Here is a 19,652-nt window from a genome sequence, read left to right as displayed (position 1 = left end):
AATTTGATTTTTCGCTGGTATGCCCCTTTAACGATGGCACGGAAAAAAGTTTTAGCGAGTCTCTTACGTTTGGCCCTATGAGCATGGGAACATTGTACCCGGGGACTGAAGGGGCCCGGAGAGGTGGCTAATCACGAGCTCATTCCAGTCCTGTAAACTGCTGGTTCGAAAGTTTGATCTTCAATTGCGAGCTGTGAGAGGAGTTTCTCAAAGCTTAAAATGATAAGTCATATTTACGTTCTATCATAAATGATGATCAGCTTTTAGATCTATCGTTTCCTTCTATAGAAAGAGACTTCGTTCAAAAACTTAATTTTGAAGATATTATCGTTGATTTTGTTCCGGCAAAAACTCGAAAAGTTCAATTTTGAGGCGGCTATTGATCTTTTTACTGCCCAATACATTTGTTGTCCATTTTTTATCTTTTATTTTTGGGCTTAACGCTGAGACAGTGAGCTTCTGCTGTCTCAAGCAATATAGAACTCCTGAGACGCGAAACTATTTCAAAATTTGCTGCAGTCTACTTAGGGCAGCATTTTCAACAAAAGCCGAGGGCGGAAGCATATATGCTTCTACGCCTGCACACTGCTTCCATATAGTCTTGGTTATCTAGGTTAACGGTAGGTTGCATCCGCCGTGTTATGGGAAAGTGAGCGTAGTACTACGACGAGCCGCTACAAATACTCTTTGTTTACTACCAAGAGTAAAAACATGTCCCATCTTACCCCACCCTGGTATATTTGGTAAGTTTATTACCAAGAGTGAAAACACGTCCCATCTCCCACCCTGGTATATTTACCACGAAAATTACGTTACGTCCTGACAATTGTAACGTGACCGACAGTTATATTCTTTATTGTCGGATAGCCTACGTGAGTATATTTTTACTGTTTTCGCTTTAAAATTAAATCATCAAATAAGTCACTGCACGTAAAGGGAAATCTTTGTCTTATTGTATAATTCGTTGGTATTGTCTCCATCCACAGTTAGTGCGCGTCAATAGGCTTAGACAAGGGTGCAGCATCCCGTACTGGTTTCGTTGGCTTTGTATCATAGGAATTGGCAATGACCGGATCCGACCATTCAATCATCGATGATGTATATGGTTTATAAATATCATTTGTCGGAAAAAACAATTACTATGAGCAAGGGTATATAATGATAAACGGGGACCATGGTTTTTTTATAATCAGTTTATAAAGCTACACACAAGGTTGAATGAATGAACACTGTTTTATCGTCGAGTGACGCAGCAACATCAATATATTGCGCGTTCTGATTCTTATACTGATTCGTACAATGTCCGCTTATGAGTTACGACGTATGTTCATTTGTAGGTGATGATTAAGTTTCGGATTATTCAGAGGTCGTAGGTTTTTTGTTTTTCGAAATGGTTATTTAAGTAGACGTATAAAAACGTTATATCATAACAGTGGACCACCAGGCACGTAGCCACGAATGTGTTGATATAAATAAAGGTCTATAATTGTTACGGTCAGCGAAGAAAAATTTTAATACGAGCGGCTCGCGACGAAAGACAAATGTACGTTAATGGCCAGGTAAACGTGTTTTCCTCGCTTTTTGCTTTAGCTCGGGCTGGTATGCTCCATCAAATAAAGTGACTCACTGCCCCAGAAAAATGTTGTGATGTGACGGTGAGACATACAAAGATAAATTGAAGAACCTTATTGGGGCTGCATATGTAGAGAGCTTTAACATTGTTGACAGATCTTTGTGTCACAGAAATGGACCATTAGTCAAGTAAAGTTACCTTTTACTCTGCTGTTGGTTTGGGAATGCAAAATCGTTATTTAAAGTATCGTATGTTGTTGCATGACCTATACCGTTTTGCGGATCGAACGAACAGTCAATATTTCTATCGAGTAATGCGGAAAGTCGTGATTGTTGGTGATAAATAAGAAGGTGACAAATGACTGTCAAGGAAAAATGTTGAACAGAAATACGATATTTCCACTTTTGTGTCCATTCGTTAAAGATAATACTGTACACGCATTCAGTGCAAAGCCGGTTTCGTCGTAAGCAGCTTATTTCTGTTTGGTTAGCACTTTGACAAATTCTTTGTTTGGTTAGTTCGATGTAAACGAACACGTCTACGCACCTGGTAGCGTTCAATTTCGCGCAAGGTCTTTAGTTGTGGTCGTATTGCGCCTTCGTGCACCTTGACCTGCACGTAAGCGACGTAACTTATTTTCGGCACGGAAATCGTACGACGTAAGCACGCATCTACAATTGCCAAACGTGACGTAAATATTCTACTTAGCGCTTATTTTGTAGAACAATGATTGATGCCGCTTTACAAAAGAAGCTTGAAATTGAACATTTGTGCGCGGAAATGGCGTATTTTTGTATTTCCTTTGTATTGTGCGGAAAAAAAGCGAAACTAGTCAGTCAACTATAAAACGCAGTTTGTTCTGCTTTAAAAGTACTACTACTGCAAGTCTAAATGCCGGCTTACTACCCGAATCTAGCTTTAAGTTCAAGTTTAAAAAGAATTGTTGGGTTTAGCATTTTCAAGATGGTAGCTGCAGTCACGTTTTTGGGCGTGCTGACATTTCTGTTGTTGTCAAATGATGCGTCAACCAATACAGATGTTCACTGTGAGTACTCAAATGTTTATTAGCAATGAATCATCTAACAATAAACCCGTATAAATCATATTCAGAAAGAAATCACATTTTTAGGATGATGTCATATAAAGTAGTGCGGGGAATGTGGGACACCTTTTCATTATATTTTTTGGTCTCGTAAACCGTTTTTACAGTTTAAAACACGATCAAAATGTTTGAATACTATGTGCTAAAGGTGTTTCATCTTCCTCCATCCTACTTTAACATATTTTAGCACATTTAATTCCAGCAATCAATTATAGTCTGTACTACTTTGACCATCAGTTGGACATCACCATTCAATCATTCTATTACTTTTAGTCGTCAACGAAGCGGAGAAGTTAAACCCAGCTGTTTGTCTATCCGGTATTTAAAATCATATTAAAAGCATACGAGACTAAAATAGCTTAATAATTCATTTGTTTACCGAATCAAATTATCACATAAATTTGTATTTTGCAACATGAACAAACTTATACCCTTTTTGCATGGTAAAATGTTTATGCGGGTGTATATCATTGCCACGCCTCACAAAGATACAGCAGTTATACATTCCTTCATTCTTTAATTTACTATCAGCATGTTCTTTACAGACGATCCGTGTTGTTCGTTTCCATGCCAACACCAGTCAGTATGTACTTCACCCGACATGATTAGTTACCAATGTGATTGCACCGGTACAGGTTACTATGGCGACGAATGCCAACATCGTAAGTATATTACTTCTGTCGAATAGAAGGCAAAGCAATGTTCGATTGATTTTATTAACACCTTTCACACTGTAAAAAGGCTTTAATCGAATCGTTTCATAACATTAATTCGACCTATAAATTATACACGCTATATGAGTAAAAACTATACTTGAGTGTCAAATAAAAGCGTGGCTGATGCTAAACCCCCTTTAATTTTTAAACTATAGAGAAGCCAAACTAGTCGCTTCAAAAACTCATCTATAAATAAACATCTTCGCAGCCTACTTATCAACAAGAATTAAAAAATGGATCAAACCTTCAAAATCCACAACTCATTACATTCTAACACATTTTAAATGGGTTTGGACCATCGTTAACAACGTTTCATGGTTACGGAAAACCCTAATGAAAGCCGTTTTGGCCAGTAAGTATATTTTTGCTAGATATTTTGATTTTCTTCTATCGTTTCATATTAGGTAAAAAAAATATTACAAAATAAATTAGTCGCACCCACACGACTTTAAAAACGTTTCATTGTTAAAAACACGATTAGGGAATATGGGATATTATGTGCTAACGGTATTTACATTACCCCAAGATACTATTTTGTCCAAGATTTCTTCGTGCAGATACAAATAGTTTCCCATGTATTTAATATTTATTACTGTTTCTCTATTTTTTTTACAGTGAGAGTAAGTTCTGTGACGGAACCATCTCCGTACCGTGGTCTGAGTTCGTACCCTTCATGGTCGGCTTACATTAACGATACGATGTACGTACGAACTTTGCCCCCTGTTCCCACCAACTGCCCTACGCCCATGGGTGTAAAAGGTATAACAAAAATCGAATTGACTGAATAAATAAATATATAAATAAATATAATTTATTTGTCATCGCGCGGCGGACTATAAGACCGTTTTAAAAAGAAGGGTGTTCTGTTTGTAATAAATATCGTACGCAAGTTATAATGTATATTTGATTAAATACAATTCCACAGGAAAACCGGAACTGCCTGAAATTTCTGTTCTTTTGGAAAAGTTTTTTAAACGAAGGACATTCCAGCCTTGCCCACAAAGAACAAGTGTCCTTTTCCCTTTCTTCGCGCAACATTTCACTCACATGTTTTTCAAGACTGACCCGATGAAAGGAATGCCATACCAATGGGGAGACCAACTGGTAGGAGCACTTTTATTATACAATATGACAGACTATAGGTTTACAATACAATCAGTTGTAACATGGCCTACTATAGACACGGCCCACTATAGCCTACGTAACACAGCCTACTAGAGTCGTAACGCGGTATACTAAAGAATTACTATATTACTATCTCTAGTAGGCCGTGGTCACAATAAATGAATATACCTTGGTTTTTATCCTTGTGTGCATGGCGGGGCAACGACAGTCGTTATAACGCATGTGTTCTGTTCCATACACCTCGTTTTGTTTACTTGTTACAACATCGTTGGAAGAGGTTTTTTTACTGTATGGCTGACAATTTATAGTTTGTACAACTTAAAGGGGCCATTGGGTTAGAGCATAGCATGTATAAGTACATTTTAGTCATGCAATTTTCATTACATTTTAACACAGGTTGATCTTTCCCAAATATACGGGCATGGCGAGAAGCGACAACACGAGTTAAGAAGTCACGTAAATGGTAAACTGAAAGTTTCGCTTGTGGACGGCCACGAATTTCCACCATTGAGCAACCAGACAACTGCTAATATGTCGAACATCAATCTCTTGCCCCAGGAATACCAGTTTGTGTTTGGTCACCAAGGGTTCAGTTTGATGCCAACGTTTCTGATATGGTCAACTATTTGGTTACGGTAGGAAACGGTGTTTTAAAATATCAAATATATAAATGGATGAGTGTAACTTTCTTTATGTAAGCGGGTCAGGAAAACGAGAGTGGTTTGAAACAATGGTGTTTTGCTTCTTGCACCTCGTGCCAGCTAAAACGTTACCACGTATTTATATTTTGGGCGGATTGCTTTTTTCGGTACGGCTGACAATTATTTTATATAATGGCTGACATTGACTATCTAATTGTTTCCAATTCATTGTTAATTCCAGGGAACATAATCGAATTTGTGATTTAATAAAAGAAGAGAATCCTGCATGGGATGACGAACGAATTTTCCAAACTGCGCGTTTGGTGTTAACAGGTATAACAACGTAAAGTATTGTTGGGTAAGGTGGATACCGTTAGCACATAATACAGTAGTATGGGAGAAGATGGGACACCTTTTAACTCGATTTTCTCGACCCATTTGGTAGTAAACAAAGAACATTCAAATAATTATGAAACTACATCCTCACGACTCTAATAGACTGTTGTTAATTGTTTAAAACACGATCAGGATATTTTGATATTATGTGCTAAAGGTGTTCCATCTTCCCCCACCCTACTATATCCCATACTTCCGAATCGTGTTTTTTTAACAATACTATTTTTTGGTCCGTAAAATAAGGGCACTTAACTCTGTGAATATTTCTTTGGTACAACTAAATTTAACGGTAAAAAAAGAAGGAATAGACAACTTGCCCGAACCTACTACTATACTTGAAAAATATGATGATATGCTTTAATTTATTATAACATAATTACTTCAGGTGAAACGATCAAAGTTGTGATCGAAGATTACGTCCAGCACCTCAGTGGTTTCCATTATAAACTACTTTACGACCCTGAACTTGTGCAAGGTGGTTCGCATTCGTTTCACAACCAAATTCACGTCGAGTTCCAGCTGTTATACCACTGGCATGCCCTGATGCCGGACCAAATAGAATTCAATGGAAAATCGTATACAATGAAAAGACTTCTTTTTAACCCAGAGCCAGTAGTGAAGGGAGGCTTAAAACGAACCATTGAAGATTTATCGAACCAATGGGCTGGCCAGGTGGAATATTTATAAAATATGGTTGCAGCTTTTACGTCAATTTTGTTATAAAAAACATATAGTATATAGGGTTGGGGAAGATGAAACATCTTAGCACACAATATCCAAATATCCTGATCGTTTTTAAACTATTAACAATAGTCTATGAGTGTCGTAAAAGACACTCATAGACTTACTGCCAAATATTACGAGAAAATAGAATGAAAAGGTGTCCTATCTCCTCCCACCCTACTATAATACGTAATAGGTTGGGGTAAGATGGGACTTGTTTTCATGCTTTTTTTGTTCTTTATAGTATTTCAACCGTAACCCAGTGACTCTAAAAGAGCTTTGATTATTGTTAAACAACGCTATCAGAGGAGCTAAAGTTAAAAATATTCATATTAGGTTGCTGGCGGCAAAACTCAAGGAGCTGCCACGCTGCATGTAGCAGGTCTGGCGATCAAGAACGGTCGTGACTTGCGCATGCAATCTTTTAATGCTTACAAAGAGAAATTCGAAATGAAAAAATACACAACGTTTCAGGAACTTACTGGTATGTGTAATTATTGTGGTCGAGGGTATATGTGTCCTTAAGACTTTAGATGTGACATTACTGCCTGATACCATACGGTTAAAACAAACCCTCAAAATGGATCATCCAAAAACTATAACTTTTTAATTTACTTGTAAGCTTGTATGCTATGGTGTGTTATGCGAAGCCAGCAGCACGGAATATGCATAGCGCAAATTGTTGGTTTTGCCGCCATTTTTGAACTGCCACTTTTCCCATACCTTTTATCTACAGCGTGTTTAACGATTGTGAGCGTTTTGCTGTTGATTCCCTGTTTAACTTTAAAGAATGTGCAATCGTTACAGTTTTCGAAGAGATAAATAAAAAAACTGTGTTATGTTAATATGACACCCGTTTTTGTTTTTTTTGGGTTGTCCTGGCAAACGAGGTTAATTATATCAGTAAATGTCATCTGAACTTCGATGATTCACATAATATGTCATCAATGTATTGTAAAAAATATTGAAAACATGATTTTGAAACAACATGACTTACTCATCAGGTGAAGAAGAAATGGCAGCAGAACTTCAAAAATTATACGGAGATATTGACGCTGTGGAGTATTATATTGGGATCATGTTGGAAAAAAGAAGAAGTCCTCAGCTGTTTGGTGAAACACTCACTGAAATGGGATCTCCGTATTCTCTGAAAGGTTTGATAAATTTTAATCTTTTTTGTTTTTTTGACGTTACCACTTTCACATTTAGTTTGAAGCAGTATTTTCAAATTAATGTAACTTTGATTTATCCTCGCGTGTATAAACACCCGTGGTACAACGAACGTCGTTTTCCGGCCACGCGAGGATAAAGCAACTTAAATTCATTCAATAATATATGCAATGCTGATAAACAATGATAAACAGGTTTATATTCGAACCCAATCAACCATAAGGACTGGTGGAAGCCAAGTACATTTGGTGGACAGAAGATAATGGATGTTATCAAGAACACTAATCTACAGGTAGGCTATAGTGAGAATTAATGAACCTTTATTTATCCAAGTTTTGTTCATCAAAAAATATATTTTCCTACAGATGTTACAGGTTTTTACCCGTCAACTTAAGGCGGTCAATATAAAACTAAACCAAAATTGCTCATTCTCATGAAAAAACACATTGTATACCGTAGCGAGGGTAAATTATAATCAACTAAGAAAAAGAAACTTTTCCCATTACACAAACAATAATTAAAGCGTTAAAATAATTTAGCCTAAAAATTTGATAAAAATCTAAAATTATTATGTTTTCGTCAGAGTTTGATTTGTCGTACTGTGGAGGGGTGTCCACACGCTTCATTTACGGTGCCAGATGGCGCCACCTACCGGTTACCGAGCGACAAACAAGACGTCGAAAATGACAGAACTTCTGCGATTCTAATCGAGCGCGCAAGAAACGCAGATGCCAACAAATACATGTGGACACAGGACGCGAAACCTAACTCAATACCCGATAAGGAATTATAACCGAAGCTCTGCCGATATTTACCAGTCTGAATATTATGATACTCCAGAGAGTCTGGAATATTTTTCTAAAGCCTATGATAATAGGTTGGGGTAAAATGGCCTTGGTTTTTATTCGTTTTTGTGTCCTATTTGGTAGTAAGTATATGATATTTACAGAATAATATAATCTTCACGACTTTTAAGAGTGTTAATAATTGTTAAAAACACGATTAGGAAATATGGTATATACTATGGACTTTGACGGTATGTATCTTACCCTACACTACTATACATCAAAACAAAATATATTTATTATGTCGCTCATTATATTTGCGCTACATTTGATTTTTTTACCGAGTATTATCTTTGCCTGTATTATAGAAACATTTGTTCCCTTAACCAGAAGAATACGAAATAAAACGTTGGTAACTTCAACATATAACAACATTGTAAGTTTTGCCTAGACTAGAGTTTGAATCCGTAATATTCACACAGTTTAAGGGAAATTGCATCAAAACAATGTATACACTGCAGTATACACCAATTCTTTATAGCGTGTTACTTTACGTTTAAGGTACACAATGGTACATATGTGTATGGGTAAGCCTACGTATATGCAAAACTGGTACATATACATGTATATGCATAACCGTGGATTTTATATAACATACAGTAGGTTGGGGATTATGGGACACCTTTTAACTCTATTTTCTCGTTCCCTTTAGTAGTAAACAAAAATCATTTAAAGAATTATTAAACTATATATTTTCAGTACTCCTATAGGTCATTTTTTAACTGTTCAAAACACGATCAGGTTATTTGTGTCCCATCTTCCCCCAACCAACTTTATAACATAAATATATTAATATCATCGAAACCGTTGGTGGTTTATGTATATTGCATTAACGACTAATCCCAACTCATTTCAAATCTTACATTGACCTATAGATGACAAGCTAAATGTACAGCTTATACCCAACAGGCTTTAACCAGGGAATAACTAAAATGGCGTATTAACAACCAACAGGCAGATTTTAAAATTATTATGCACTCACCGTATAAGTAATATATAACAAAAAAATACAAAACAATACGACACTACACTTACATGTTAACTTGCTAGCAATAAATTGAAAAACATCACCACCATTGAGTACACAGCACAACGGGAACCACATATAACATTTACTAAATAATCCGACTACTGGTTGCTTATAATCTTAAGCAGCAGGCCTTAAAAAGCGCCGACGTCATTGGCAAGTGATAATCAAACCCGCAACACGAAAGCATGCGCTCAATGGCAAAGAAAACTTCGCTGAAAACGATTTGATTAGCAAGCTCTTGTGTGTAAAATACATATCACAGAAGTTGTACAATGTTTGTGCAATGAATAAGCAAATGCTGCTACACTTTTGGTTTTAATTATTTGGTCCTGAATTTCGATGTGCCGAAAACGACAATAAATCTCTTGTGTTTTATTTATTGCGAGTTTGAGTTTATATGAATGTTTGCTAAACGCGTACGAATCGTATACAGTACGATGCCACTTCTGGGCCTTTCTCGCGAGTAACACATCAACACTTTTCTTTTGTTTTATATACATAAACATAAATATTTTTACCGATATACGAAAAAGATGTCTGATATTTTTTCCCGGTGTTCGGTACAGGAAACGGGAGATGACAATGAAAGACAGGGTAAATACGGAAATGATGTGAAAAGAGAAAAGGGAGTCACATTCCGTCTATAATGCCCTTTTCTATCACACCGTATGCCGTAGCCCAAGCTTGCATTACTGGTGCATCGAGGTCCTTTTCAAGAACTGCTGATATTACACTCAACAAAACAGGTCCCATTGCCTGTAATAAAATAAACGTATCAACTTCATACGTGTTTTATGCTATATAGTGGGGTGGGGTAAGATAGGACATGCTTTTATTGTACGTCACATTTAGTAGTAAACAAAGAGTTTTACAGAATTATAAAGACAACTAAAAGAACGTTATTGTTAATTGTTTAAAACACAATGAGGAGATATGGGCTTTATATTTGCTTATAAACGATATCCCATCTTACCGTACAATACTGATACACATTATTTTAGGAAAACTCAAAATCTTTACCGAGAAATATTTTCTTGGAATAGAACGTTTCACGTGTACTTTGCCAAGAAACAATAAATATTTCACCAGTTCTTCTCCGTTATCCAGAAGATTGATTATTTTGTCGATTGATAATCCAACTCTGTCGGTTTAAAATAATAAGACATTTGGAAAATTCTTGGGTTGCCAAAAATGATAAAAAATAATGAAAATGAAGTAACTATTGAAAAAAATATAACTGGTACTACGTTTCCAACGAACGCTGTTTTGTACGCTTTATTTTTAAATTTGTTTTTTACTTTTTTTGTCTTTATTTGTATTGCTTGTATATGATTTACAACGTACAGTTTATTTTCAAAAATAGCAAATATCAAGTAACTATAGTCAGGTGGGGAAGATGGGACACCTTTTCGTCACGACTTCCATGGACTGCTGTTAATTGTTTAAAACACGATGAGGATATTATGTGCTAAAGTTGTTCTCTCTCCCCCCACAGTATTGTAATAAATAAATTGTAACTGTAACTACGTAGTTTAATATTGTGGTTAAAGGTATTGACCAGCGCCCGCTCGTTATAAAGGCCTATATTTTGAAGTTACCAAAACAGCAAATACACAACACTGAGCAATGGGGTATATTATTCTATAATACCTGGACGCATGCCTCACGACTTTGGCATTTGATTTCAAAACTTCGATTTCAGTTTGCTGTGTAGGCGAAAGCACAGAATGAAAAAATGGAAGAGTTTCGGGGACATCATTGAACAACCTAAAACAAAAAGTTTTACCATAACACCAAATATTTACCAATGTTATATGAAGATTATAATGTATCTTGGGCGAAATTCTATTTCGAAATTTATCTGATTTTTTTGGTTTACAAAAGCTAAATCTGTTTTGTACTTTCGCCAAGATTTTGGATAAAAAAGCCCTCGGGTACATGAGCCATTACAAAAAAAAACAGGGCAGCCTAGTTAAAAACCTATAAATTGTACCACCGCAGAGGGTTAAATAAGTAATGAAGATTAAAATACCTGTGTAATACAGCAAGTCCAACGTTACTCATCCCTAGTTTTCCAATTGTTTGCCAAGAACTTCGTAATAATACAACTTGTTCGCTAGTCAAAGACATTTTAACCGACACTGTACTTCCAAGTAGTAGCTCAAAAACTAAAGGGTTATATAACTATCTTAATACACAGCCTGAAATGAAAAAAACACCTATCACTGCAAACTTAAGGGACTTCTTTTGCTGTCGACACTTCTGAAACAAACGTGAAGTTGTTCGTGCCACGTAAACTTTTTTAGTATCTGCTTTCTGAATAGCCTACCACGATTAATGAATCTAAGGGCAAACGGTCACAGACAACAGAAAACGTGATATAACTACCTTTACCTTGTTAAAGCAAAATGCGACCTACAAGATCCAGTACACGCACTGTAACAGTATTTTAAACAACGCATAACTAAATTAAGCTGACCAACCACCAGAGCGTTTAGCTGCCATCACAGGCCTATACTACTAGCCAATTAACATAATACAGTAGGATGGGACACTTTTTAACTCTATTTTCTCGTCACATTTAGTAGTAAACAAAGAACATTTAAAGAATTATAAAACCATATTCTTACGACTCCTATAGACCGTTGTTAATTGTTTAAAACACGTTTAAGATTTCTGGATATTATGTGCTAAAGGTGTCCCATCTTCCCCCACCCTACTATATATCAGTTTCCTGGCAAACCCAAGAAAAATACTGATAAAATGTTTTCTTACGCACACTTTTATTTTTTACCTAATTATAACAAAAAACTTAACTTGGGTTAAGCAACCCGCAGGTTTTACTTTCGTATATAGGGTTTACCAATAGCGTGTACCAAACGACTGTCATTTTGCGGCTAATTCCTTTCACTTTACTATTTTAATAAATTTGATTTTTATTCCTATCCAAAAGAGGAATAAAAATCCATATTATACGTTCCAGACAGCAGCACGTCAACAACAAATGTTAGTTTTCTGTAGATGACACGTTGATATAATGACGTGATTCGTAGCGCTTCAACAGCAGACATACGACCTCTGTATGCACTATAGTGACCATTCAATGTCGGAGCAGTGGCTCCGTGGTTGCATTCTAAACCAAGGATACCGGGTTCGATGCTCGACATAGAACCATTTACGGCGTATTATGCCTATGAGCAAGACACTTTAAATTCATTGCTCCAACCAAGTGGTTACTAATGAGTTGTAGCACTCTGGGCTTCGGAGTAATGGAACAACTCTAGTCTAAACCCATTTAGCTTGTAACAGCTCTTTTAAAGTGAGTAATGAAACAACTGTGGACCAAATCTCGGATCCCATGACATGCCACGCTGTATAAAGTGTAGGATCTTGTCCATGTAGTAGAATAAAAAACCGGTACTTTGCAAAATAAAAAAAATTAAATTAATATTTTTTTCTACATGGTTTAATAAACTATATGGACACGATGGCATAGATTCGAAAGAAACGCGCAGTCAAGTGTCGCAAGAAAATCAAAAAATAAACACCGGATTAAATATAAGCACCACTTTAAACCTACGATTGCGATGAACATTGATCCATATATGTAGTGCATTAAATTGTATAGTAGCCGTTGTAACTAGAAAATGCTACATATGCTCTAACACTACATTATACTAGCGAAGTGCACGTCGCTATACCTGTACAGTGGTGCGGGTATTTTGTTCTATGTGATTAGGATTCTACTGCAAAATGGGAAGACGCTGAAAGAAATAAACGTACTATATGTATGTAGTAGGATGGGGTGAGATGGGACACCTTTTTATTCCATTTTCTCGTCCCATTTTGTAGTTAACAAATAACATTTAAAGAATTATAAAACCGTATCCTCCCGACTTCCCTAGACCGTTAATTGTTTAAAACACGATCAGGATATTTTGATATTATGTGCTAAAGGTATTCCATCTTTCTCCACCCTACTATATGAACAGGATAAATAAATTAATTTCCTCGTTGAATTACTATATAAATATGCTTCATTGCCTAACGCCTGGAATGTATCCAAATTGCATACAGTTCTCTGCAAAATCCGTGACCGCCGTTATATAATACGTTGGTGTTCGTGGTTGGTTAGTCAAACGTGAGGTTTCGAATTCGTGACGAAATGTCCAAAATGGTAAACCGAAGAATAGATCGGGAATTAAACGCGGCACTGCGGGACGCTTGTGTGTAAGGCCCCGGAAAGTTGAAGTTGGTGCAAAATAATGGAGCGCGGATTAGAGGAATTCGTACAGGTTTAAAAAACAACGTATTGCACATGCGTGATAAACTAAAGGCAGAATGACTGTCGCGACTCGACAACTCATTCAAAACATTCTCTCTCGTGGTTGACGTATAGACACGCAAAACTGAATGTACCTACACGGGACAGCAAGGGTTATCAACAACAAGCATAACGTCAATTGCGTATAACTCGAGTAGGTCCATGATAAAATGTCGGTCTCCTACAGGGTCAAGACCCATTGCTTTAATATGGTCTTCTGTGAGCGTTTTGTCACGTGACGAGGCAGCTTCCATTAAAGTCTCAAAGAGTTGATTGTTTTGGTGAATGAAGTAGCTATGGAGGAAGTAGATGTGAAAAAATGTGTATTAATAACCAACAAAAAAATTCTTTCTTTACGTTTTTTTGTTTGAAATGAGTTTGCTCCTATAGAGAAAAATATCTTTTTTTTGGTGGAAAGAAACTTTTTTTAAAAAAGCATCACAAACTTACGATTGATAAACTTCTTCTTCTGTTGGTACGTTGTCATCACCAATCTCTTGGTGAAATAATAAATCATTTCTACAAAACAAAAGAATAAATTTCTTGACCGTTTATTAAGACGTGACACAACGGTTAGACTGGTCATCTTTTAACCAGAGGTTACAGGGTTGCTCCAACCTAGTGGGTAGGTGGGTTGTCCAAATTGTTGACTATACAGAAAAAGAATTGCAGCAACTTCAGGATGTTTGAAAAATATTTACTTCGAACTACTTGCCTGTGGTTTAAAAGGTTTTGATATTTTTCTTTATCAACTTTATTAACTTTGAGGAGATCTTTGGATTGTACGTCTGTTGATACGATCACTTGATTGTCAACATAGATATCATATAAACGAGATTTTTCACGGAAAATACGTTCAGTGGTGCCTGTCGTGTAAGTTTGGTTGAAAGTGGTTGGTTAAGGGAATAAATGTTGCTTATTTATCCACGTGTGGCAGGGCAAGGGAAGTCATTATAAACATCATAAACCACTTACAGGTAACCAGGGGCAACTGAACACTTACGTAATTTTTTGGGCGATTAATTTTTCGGTATGTTTTGAACCTTTGTATGATAAATACTTTCATGTATGAAGAATAAAGCTACCACATATACGGTGTTCGGCCTTACCTTAACCCACTATATCACAATCAGCCGCTGGCCTATGCATATAACAGTACAGAGGAATAATTTGATCTTACAAGCAATGTAGTTCAATTCGTTTTCCACGTCTTCGATATCAGCAACGTTGATATAGAAATAAGGCTTGGGGGTTTTGTGTTCAAATCCATTCACCGCCACTTTTCCCAAACAGCATGCACAGTAAACTGTAATATGAAACAAAATCATTGTAAGAGCGTGATAGTTATCCATGTTGTTATTTTATATTTATTGTTTACTTTTTATTCCAACATTTATTTTATAAATACTATTTTATAAATATTCTGGTAAGGGAGAAATGTTTTATAAAAAAAGTAAAACCTATTTACAATCACATGGTGGGCAACAACAGTTCTTATAACATGGTGTTCTGTTTCATAAACCTCATGCCTACCTTTGAGTTATCCCATATGTGACTTTTTTGGTAATTTTTGCTTCTTGTGTAAATATGTTTTAGCAAATTAAAAATAAATAAAAACCATCGTACCCCGATAACAAACAACACCGATTGGCGGAGGTGAAAAGAACAAAATCCTTTTTCCCAACAAAACAAGTTTCCACAGGACAAAAATATTTTCACCAAAAAATTTGATGAACTGGGAAAAGCAACCTGCAGGGTGGGTGATCTGTAAATAAATTTATTTAACTTAATTAATTTGTGTCTAAACAAATAAAATATAAAAATAATATATAAACCACTTAGACGGTGGTGTAAGAAAAAGTTAAAACGGTTCATACCAAACATTGAAAATAAAAACAGTATTTTTATGACAAGGTTCTTTTTATTTTAGGAAGTATATTATATAGGGTAGGTTGGGGTAAAAATGTTCACATTTATTCCCTCTTATCATTTCATTCAGTAGTAAACGAAGAATATTTACAGAGGAACTATATCTCAATACTCAAAAAGCGCTTTGTTATATTCTAATGCTATTCTTCTTACCCACACAGTAGATATACTGAATTTAACCTATTGGAAAAAATCATGAGGAAAATGCTATGACAACTGACGTAGCAACATTTTCACGCATAATGATAAAATGACATTTGATCAATTAGTGTGTGGCAGGGAAGAAAATATCCCAGGGGTCATTACTGGTTGATGTGCCTCACTGGCATTATTAGCTTAATTAATGGACAGTGTTTATGTTATACAGTTGCGAGCATAAATGTGGGCCCTAGCAAAAAGTCCTGTTTTGAAAGTACAGGAAATTTTTAAAGAAAAAATTTAGGTCTAGATAACTCACGAAAAGGGTGATGTTATATAGATGTATAAATAATAGATATCAACAAAGCAGAGATTCGGAAATTGTAACATCTACTCTCTGTTGCATAGATTTTTGAACACTACATATGGGATTTTTAATTAGCAACCTATTAACTTTTCAGGTTCTGTTCATTTTTTATACACTATTTAATTAATTTATTGAAATGATATTAAAAACTTGAATCTGGCCCATACCAGATGTGTACAAGTTAGCAACAACTAATTAACTTTTAAAACAAATTTCTGGCTGACAATTTTTACAAATCATTAGCGACCACCGAGTTAGAACAATTGCAGTCAAAGGTCTTGCCTAAGCATAATACGCCGACAATAGTAGCAACATCAAGTATTGAACCGAATACCATTCAGTAAGGATGAGAGGGCGTAACAACAGCAAACACAATATTTATCATTCCACCTACTTTCATATGTGGGAACTGGTTTGTATTTTTAATATGATTTGCATTAGATGGTTGTTGAACCAAGGGTGGCAAGACACCGTGACGATCTTTGTAAAACTCCTCTAATTGGAGATAGTTGCCAGGTGTCTGCAGGTGGTGCCTAAAAAAACAAACATTTTTTCTATTTTTTGTATAATTTTGTAAAAAATGTTGTTTTTTTTTATTTTAACATTTTTTACAGTTTATGGTTTTGTAAATTAGTGGTCCCAACAGAAGAACTGGCAAAACATAAAATTGGGTCGCCATTTAATTGGATTAGTTTACCTACCTATTATAGATAGGTTTTCACAAAGCTTTTATTTTTTGTCAAAACTGATAACCAGAACTTGGCATCAATTTACACCAAATATTTGTGTTATAAAAATAAAAGGTTAGGAAGCACCATGGTGAAATAGGAATTATGGCATTTTTGAAAATATAACTGGAAAAACAAGCAGCTGCGAAATTCCAGTTTGTGGTTTTACGATAGGGGTTGGAATACAAATAGGAATTAAATTATTAATGTAATAATACAAGCATCTGTTTTTCTCAAGGGAATTTTCCATGCCTCGCTTAAATGGTCAGAAATGACCACAGAACTAATGTGTATGATGGCTATATAAAACCTTTGTCCTTTTTAGCAATAATGTTTTTTCCACAGTTTACAGTACAGTTATGTGCAAATAAAAAAGACTCTTTTTCATTAAAATCAATATTTGTTTTCTGGTTTGAGAAACCATTATTATATGCTTTTAGAAGCATTGATAAAGTCATAATTGGTTTCCAGGAAGAATTAAACAATATCTTGATGGAACAGCGACATGCAGGATACCGAGAACTTAAAGGAAACCACTTTATTACTATTACTAGGATACTTTATCATACTAAGATGCCTTACTTAGTCAATAACTGCAAAGCAACACATTATAATTTTGGGACTTTGAACTAAGAAGCTGTTTGTTTAAGAGATTTTTATGGCAGAAAAAACAATTTAACATCTTTTTAATTAAGTAATTTGATGTGTATATATAACAAAAAAAAGATCTGTATTTCAAGAGTCTATAATTTCATTTAGTGGGCCTACATTTTAATTATACATTTTCAAGTCAACACAACCGATTCAATAAAACGCAACAAATATTGAATTGGAAACCGACCTAACTTGCATCTCAAGGAACTGCATGTGACGGAACAATGTGGTGTACGTGGATGCGAGGATTCCAACCGACTTCATCCTCGCTCCTCTTTCTTCCACAGAATTAACTCGCATCTTCTCGAAACAACTCAATCCGAACAGGTTGTTAAGTCGGAAGTATCTGTGATGAGAAGTGGTGTGAATAAAATTGAATGAAGATAATTTATATATTTATGTGTGGTGAGGCAACGACAGTTGTTATAGCATGATTTTCTGTTTTGTGAACTTTGTGCCTGCTTACGAGTTGTCACATTTGTAACTTTAGGGGTGATTATTTTTTCATTTTTTTAATGATGGCTGACAATTTAAACAAACCGGATTAGGGGGTTAGAAGCAACTTAGTTGGAGCAATTGTGGTGAATTGTAACAGTATTGAACCTATAAACATACTGCCACTGGTTATTAAGTGAATTAAATACCATTTATATACCATAACAAACACTAGTTATTAAGTGAAGAAAGTACCATAGAATTAAAGTATTAAACCAATAGGAATAACAGAATATACAATAAGCAGATTTCATTACCAATTTAGCAGATTTCGTTATCTAAGACAACAAAGAACTGTCAGTATTATTTAGACATAACTGAAGGACAAGGTCATTCAGAATAAATTGCCCCCTTTCAAAGGGAAATAGAATTAAGTGGAGATAGGTTGCAATTTGACAGCGTGGAACCCAGCTGATACCACGTTCTACGTTAATAATTCATGAGACCTTACATGAAATCAGACTCAACAGTATGGGCCCCACTTGGCATTGCTTTAAACTCTATGCTGGATAAATCTAGCTCTGATGGCGTCGACCATTCCACCATATTACCTGAAAGTTAAAGGGAAAATTAAAAAAATATATCAATGCAAAGTTAAAGTCCTCTTGCCAATCATAGAGTTAAGATTATAAATATACAATGTCATACAAGGACAGTGAAATCAGGCATATTGTGAACATAAACTGAAATGAACAAAAACAGTAGCCTATTACAGAACTTTTCCCCATCATAAATATTTATGTATTATATATGCATATGATTATAAAACACAACAGAAGGCAAATGTCAAACACACTGCTAAGGGCAGAAACTTACGGTAAGGAAGGTCACTTAAAGTGGTGTATCCATTTCCATATATATATATATATATATATATATGTGGACTTAGTAATTAAAAATACAAGGGAAACTTACATCTAAAATGCAATAAGTTCAAAAAATTACTAAAACCTCAGTATAATAACAACCTTCTTATTGTAATGCTGAATAATAACAATAAGTAAAAACACTCACTACCCACCACATCTGGTGTCAAAAGTAACGACAAACACGGAGACAATATAATCTGGTTCTTCTTCAGCTTCTGTTTGGTTAAACAACAAATCTATCGAATTGAAAGTATCAACCACTCCAATTTTGTTCTTTCTCTTTCCGAAAACAGACTTTTTTTGATTGTTTGAGTTAAAAGTATCATTCCCATCGTCTAATAACAAGGGTTTTGACTCCTCTTCATCCATTTTTAAAGTTAAGAAATTTTGGCGGAGTTTGTTACAGATTTTTTACCCTGTATTTGTTTCCAGTTCTAAATTTAACATTTCATTATGTGCTGCAAGTGTTGCCTACTTTCCTTTCCGTTTAGCCTGAAAACAAACGTTTTACTTATAATGACTACATTACTAAACAATGGTTTACATTGAAACCTATTAACCTTTGGCAAAGAACATACAAACAAGGAAATGTTTATCAATAATAGAGTAGGGCAGATTGATTACAAACTCATATTATGTTTGTTTTTCTGGCGCAAATAAGCTGCTATTGCAACAACAAACCTATACAGTAGTAACAGTACTGTAGCAACTATCGTTACACCCACGACCTACCTACTACCTATTGATAGAACTCAGTTAAATAAAAACTTTAGTCTGATTGCCTTGCCAATTTCATAAACTGACTTTAAAGTGGCGTCAAAAGCTGT

General features: G+C 35.4%; 3 protein-coding genes across 4 annotated transcripts; 1 reads left to right on the top strand and 2 right to left on the bottom strand.

Moving 5' to 3' along the window:
* Positions 1-1,469: 1,469 nt before the first annotated feature.
* LOC100183010 (prostaglandin G/H synthase 2) lies at positions 1,470-8,660 on the top strand. Of its 2 annotated transcripts, XM_002127638.5 has the most exons (12): positions 1,470-2,618; positions 3,221-3,337; positions 3,600-3,743; positions 4,007-4,150; positions 4,317-4,495; positions 4,913-5,151; positions 5,399-5,490; positions 5,939-6,225; positions 6,613-6,760; positions 7,281-7,430; positions 7,641-7,738; positions 8,030-8,660. In XM_002127638.5, the coding sequence occupies exons 1-12, from the start codon at positions 2,465-2,467 to the stop codon at positions 8,237-8,239; spliced, it is 1,962 nt and encodes a 653-aa protein (XP_002127674.1). In that variant the 5' UTR covers positions 1,470-2,464; the 3' UTR covers positions 8,240-8,660. The 2 variants fall into 2 exon arrangements, with proteins under 2 accessions (XP_002127674.1, XP_026689600.1); XM_026833799.1 differs by lacking the exon at positions 3,600-3,743 and having other exon boundaries at positions 2,450-2,618.
* Positions 8,661-9,951: 1,291 nt separating this feature from the next.
* On the bottom strand, positions 9,952-11,451 carry hb3 (globin). Its single transcript, NM_001032528.1, is given in 4 exon segments — positions 9,952-10,077; positions 10,342-10,462; positions 10,972-11,088; positions 11,354-11,451. Coding segments are annotated over 4 exon segments (462 nt in total).
* A 1,314-nt stretch (positions 11,452-12,765) lies between these two features.
* Positions 12,766-19,313, bottom strand: LOC100175191 (protein LCHN-like). The gene is made up of 9 exons (XM_002127500.5): positions 18,978-19,313; positions 18,408-18,507; positions 17,649-17,807; positions 16,474-16,612; positions 15,272-15,410; positions 14,826-14,951; positions 14,361-14,511; positions 14,096-14,164; positions 12,766-13,939 (listed from the first exon to the last, which is right to left on the bottom strand). The coding sequence occupies exons 1-9, from the start codon at positions 19,192-19,194 to the stop codon at positions 13,741-13,743; spliced, it is 1,299 nt and encodes a 432-aa protein (XP_002127536.1). The 5' UTR covers positions 19,195-19,313; the 3' UTR covers positions 12,766-13,740.
* Positions 19,314-19,652: the final 339 nt, after the last annotated feature.

This window comes from Ciona intestinalis, chromosome 3 (assembly GCF_000224145.3).
Source record: "Ciona intestinalis chromosome 3, KH, whole genome shotgun sequence".
Lineage (NCBI taxonomy): Eukaryota > Metazoa > Chordata > Ascidiacea > Phlebobranchia > Cionidae > Ciona > Ciona intestinalis.
Note: the sequence above shows the minus strand (reverse complement) of the source record. Positions and strands in the feature narration are given on the sequence as shown.

Coding starts and splice junctions, on each gene's coding strand:
- LOC100183010 (XM_002127638.5), top strand. CDS start 2,465: ATGCCGGCTTACTACCCGAATCTAGCTTTAAGTTCAAGTTTAAAAAGA. Junction 3,338..3,599: donor TGGCGACGAATGCCAACATC/GTAAGTATATTA, acceptor ACATCTTCGCAG/CCTACTTATCAACAAGAATT. Junction 5,491..5,938: donor TGCGCGTTTGGTGTTAACAG/GTATAACAACGT, acceptor TAATTACTTCAG/GTGAAACGATCAAAGTTGTG.
- LOC100175191 (XM_002127500.5), bottom strand. CDS start 19,194: ATGGATGAAGAGGAGTCAAAACCCTTGTTATTAGACGATGGGAATGAT. Junction 18,508..18,977: donor TACTTTTGACACCAGATGTG/GTGGGTAGTGAG, acceptor TTTAACTTTCAG/GTAATATGGTGGAATGGTCG. Junction 17,808..18,407: donor ACTGTTGAGTCTGATTTCAT/GTAAGGTCTCAT, acceptor TTCTCATCACAG/ATACTTCCGACTTAACAACC.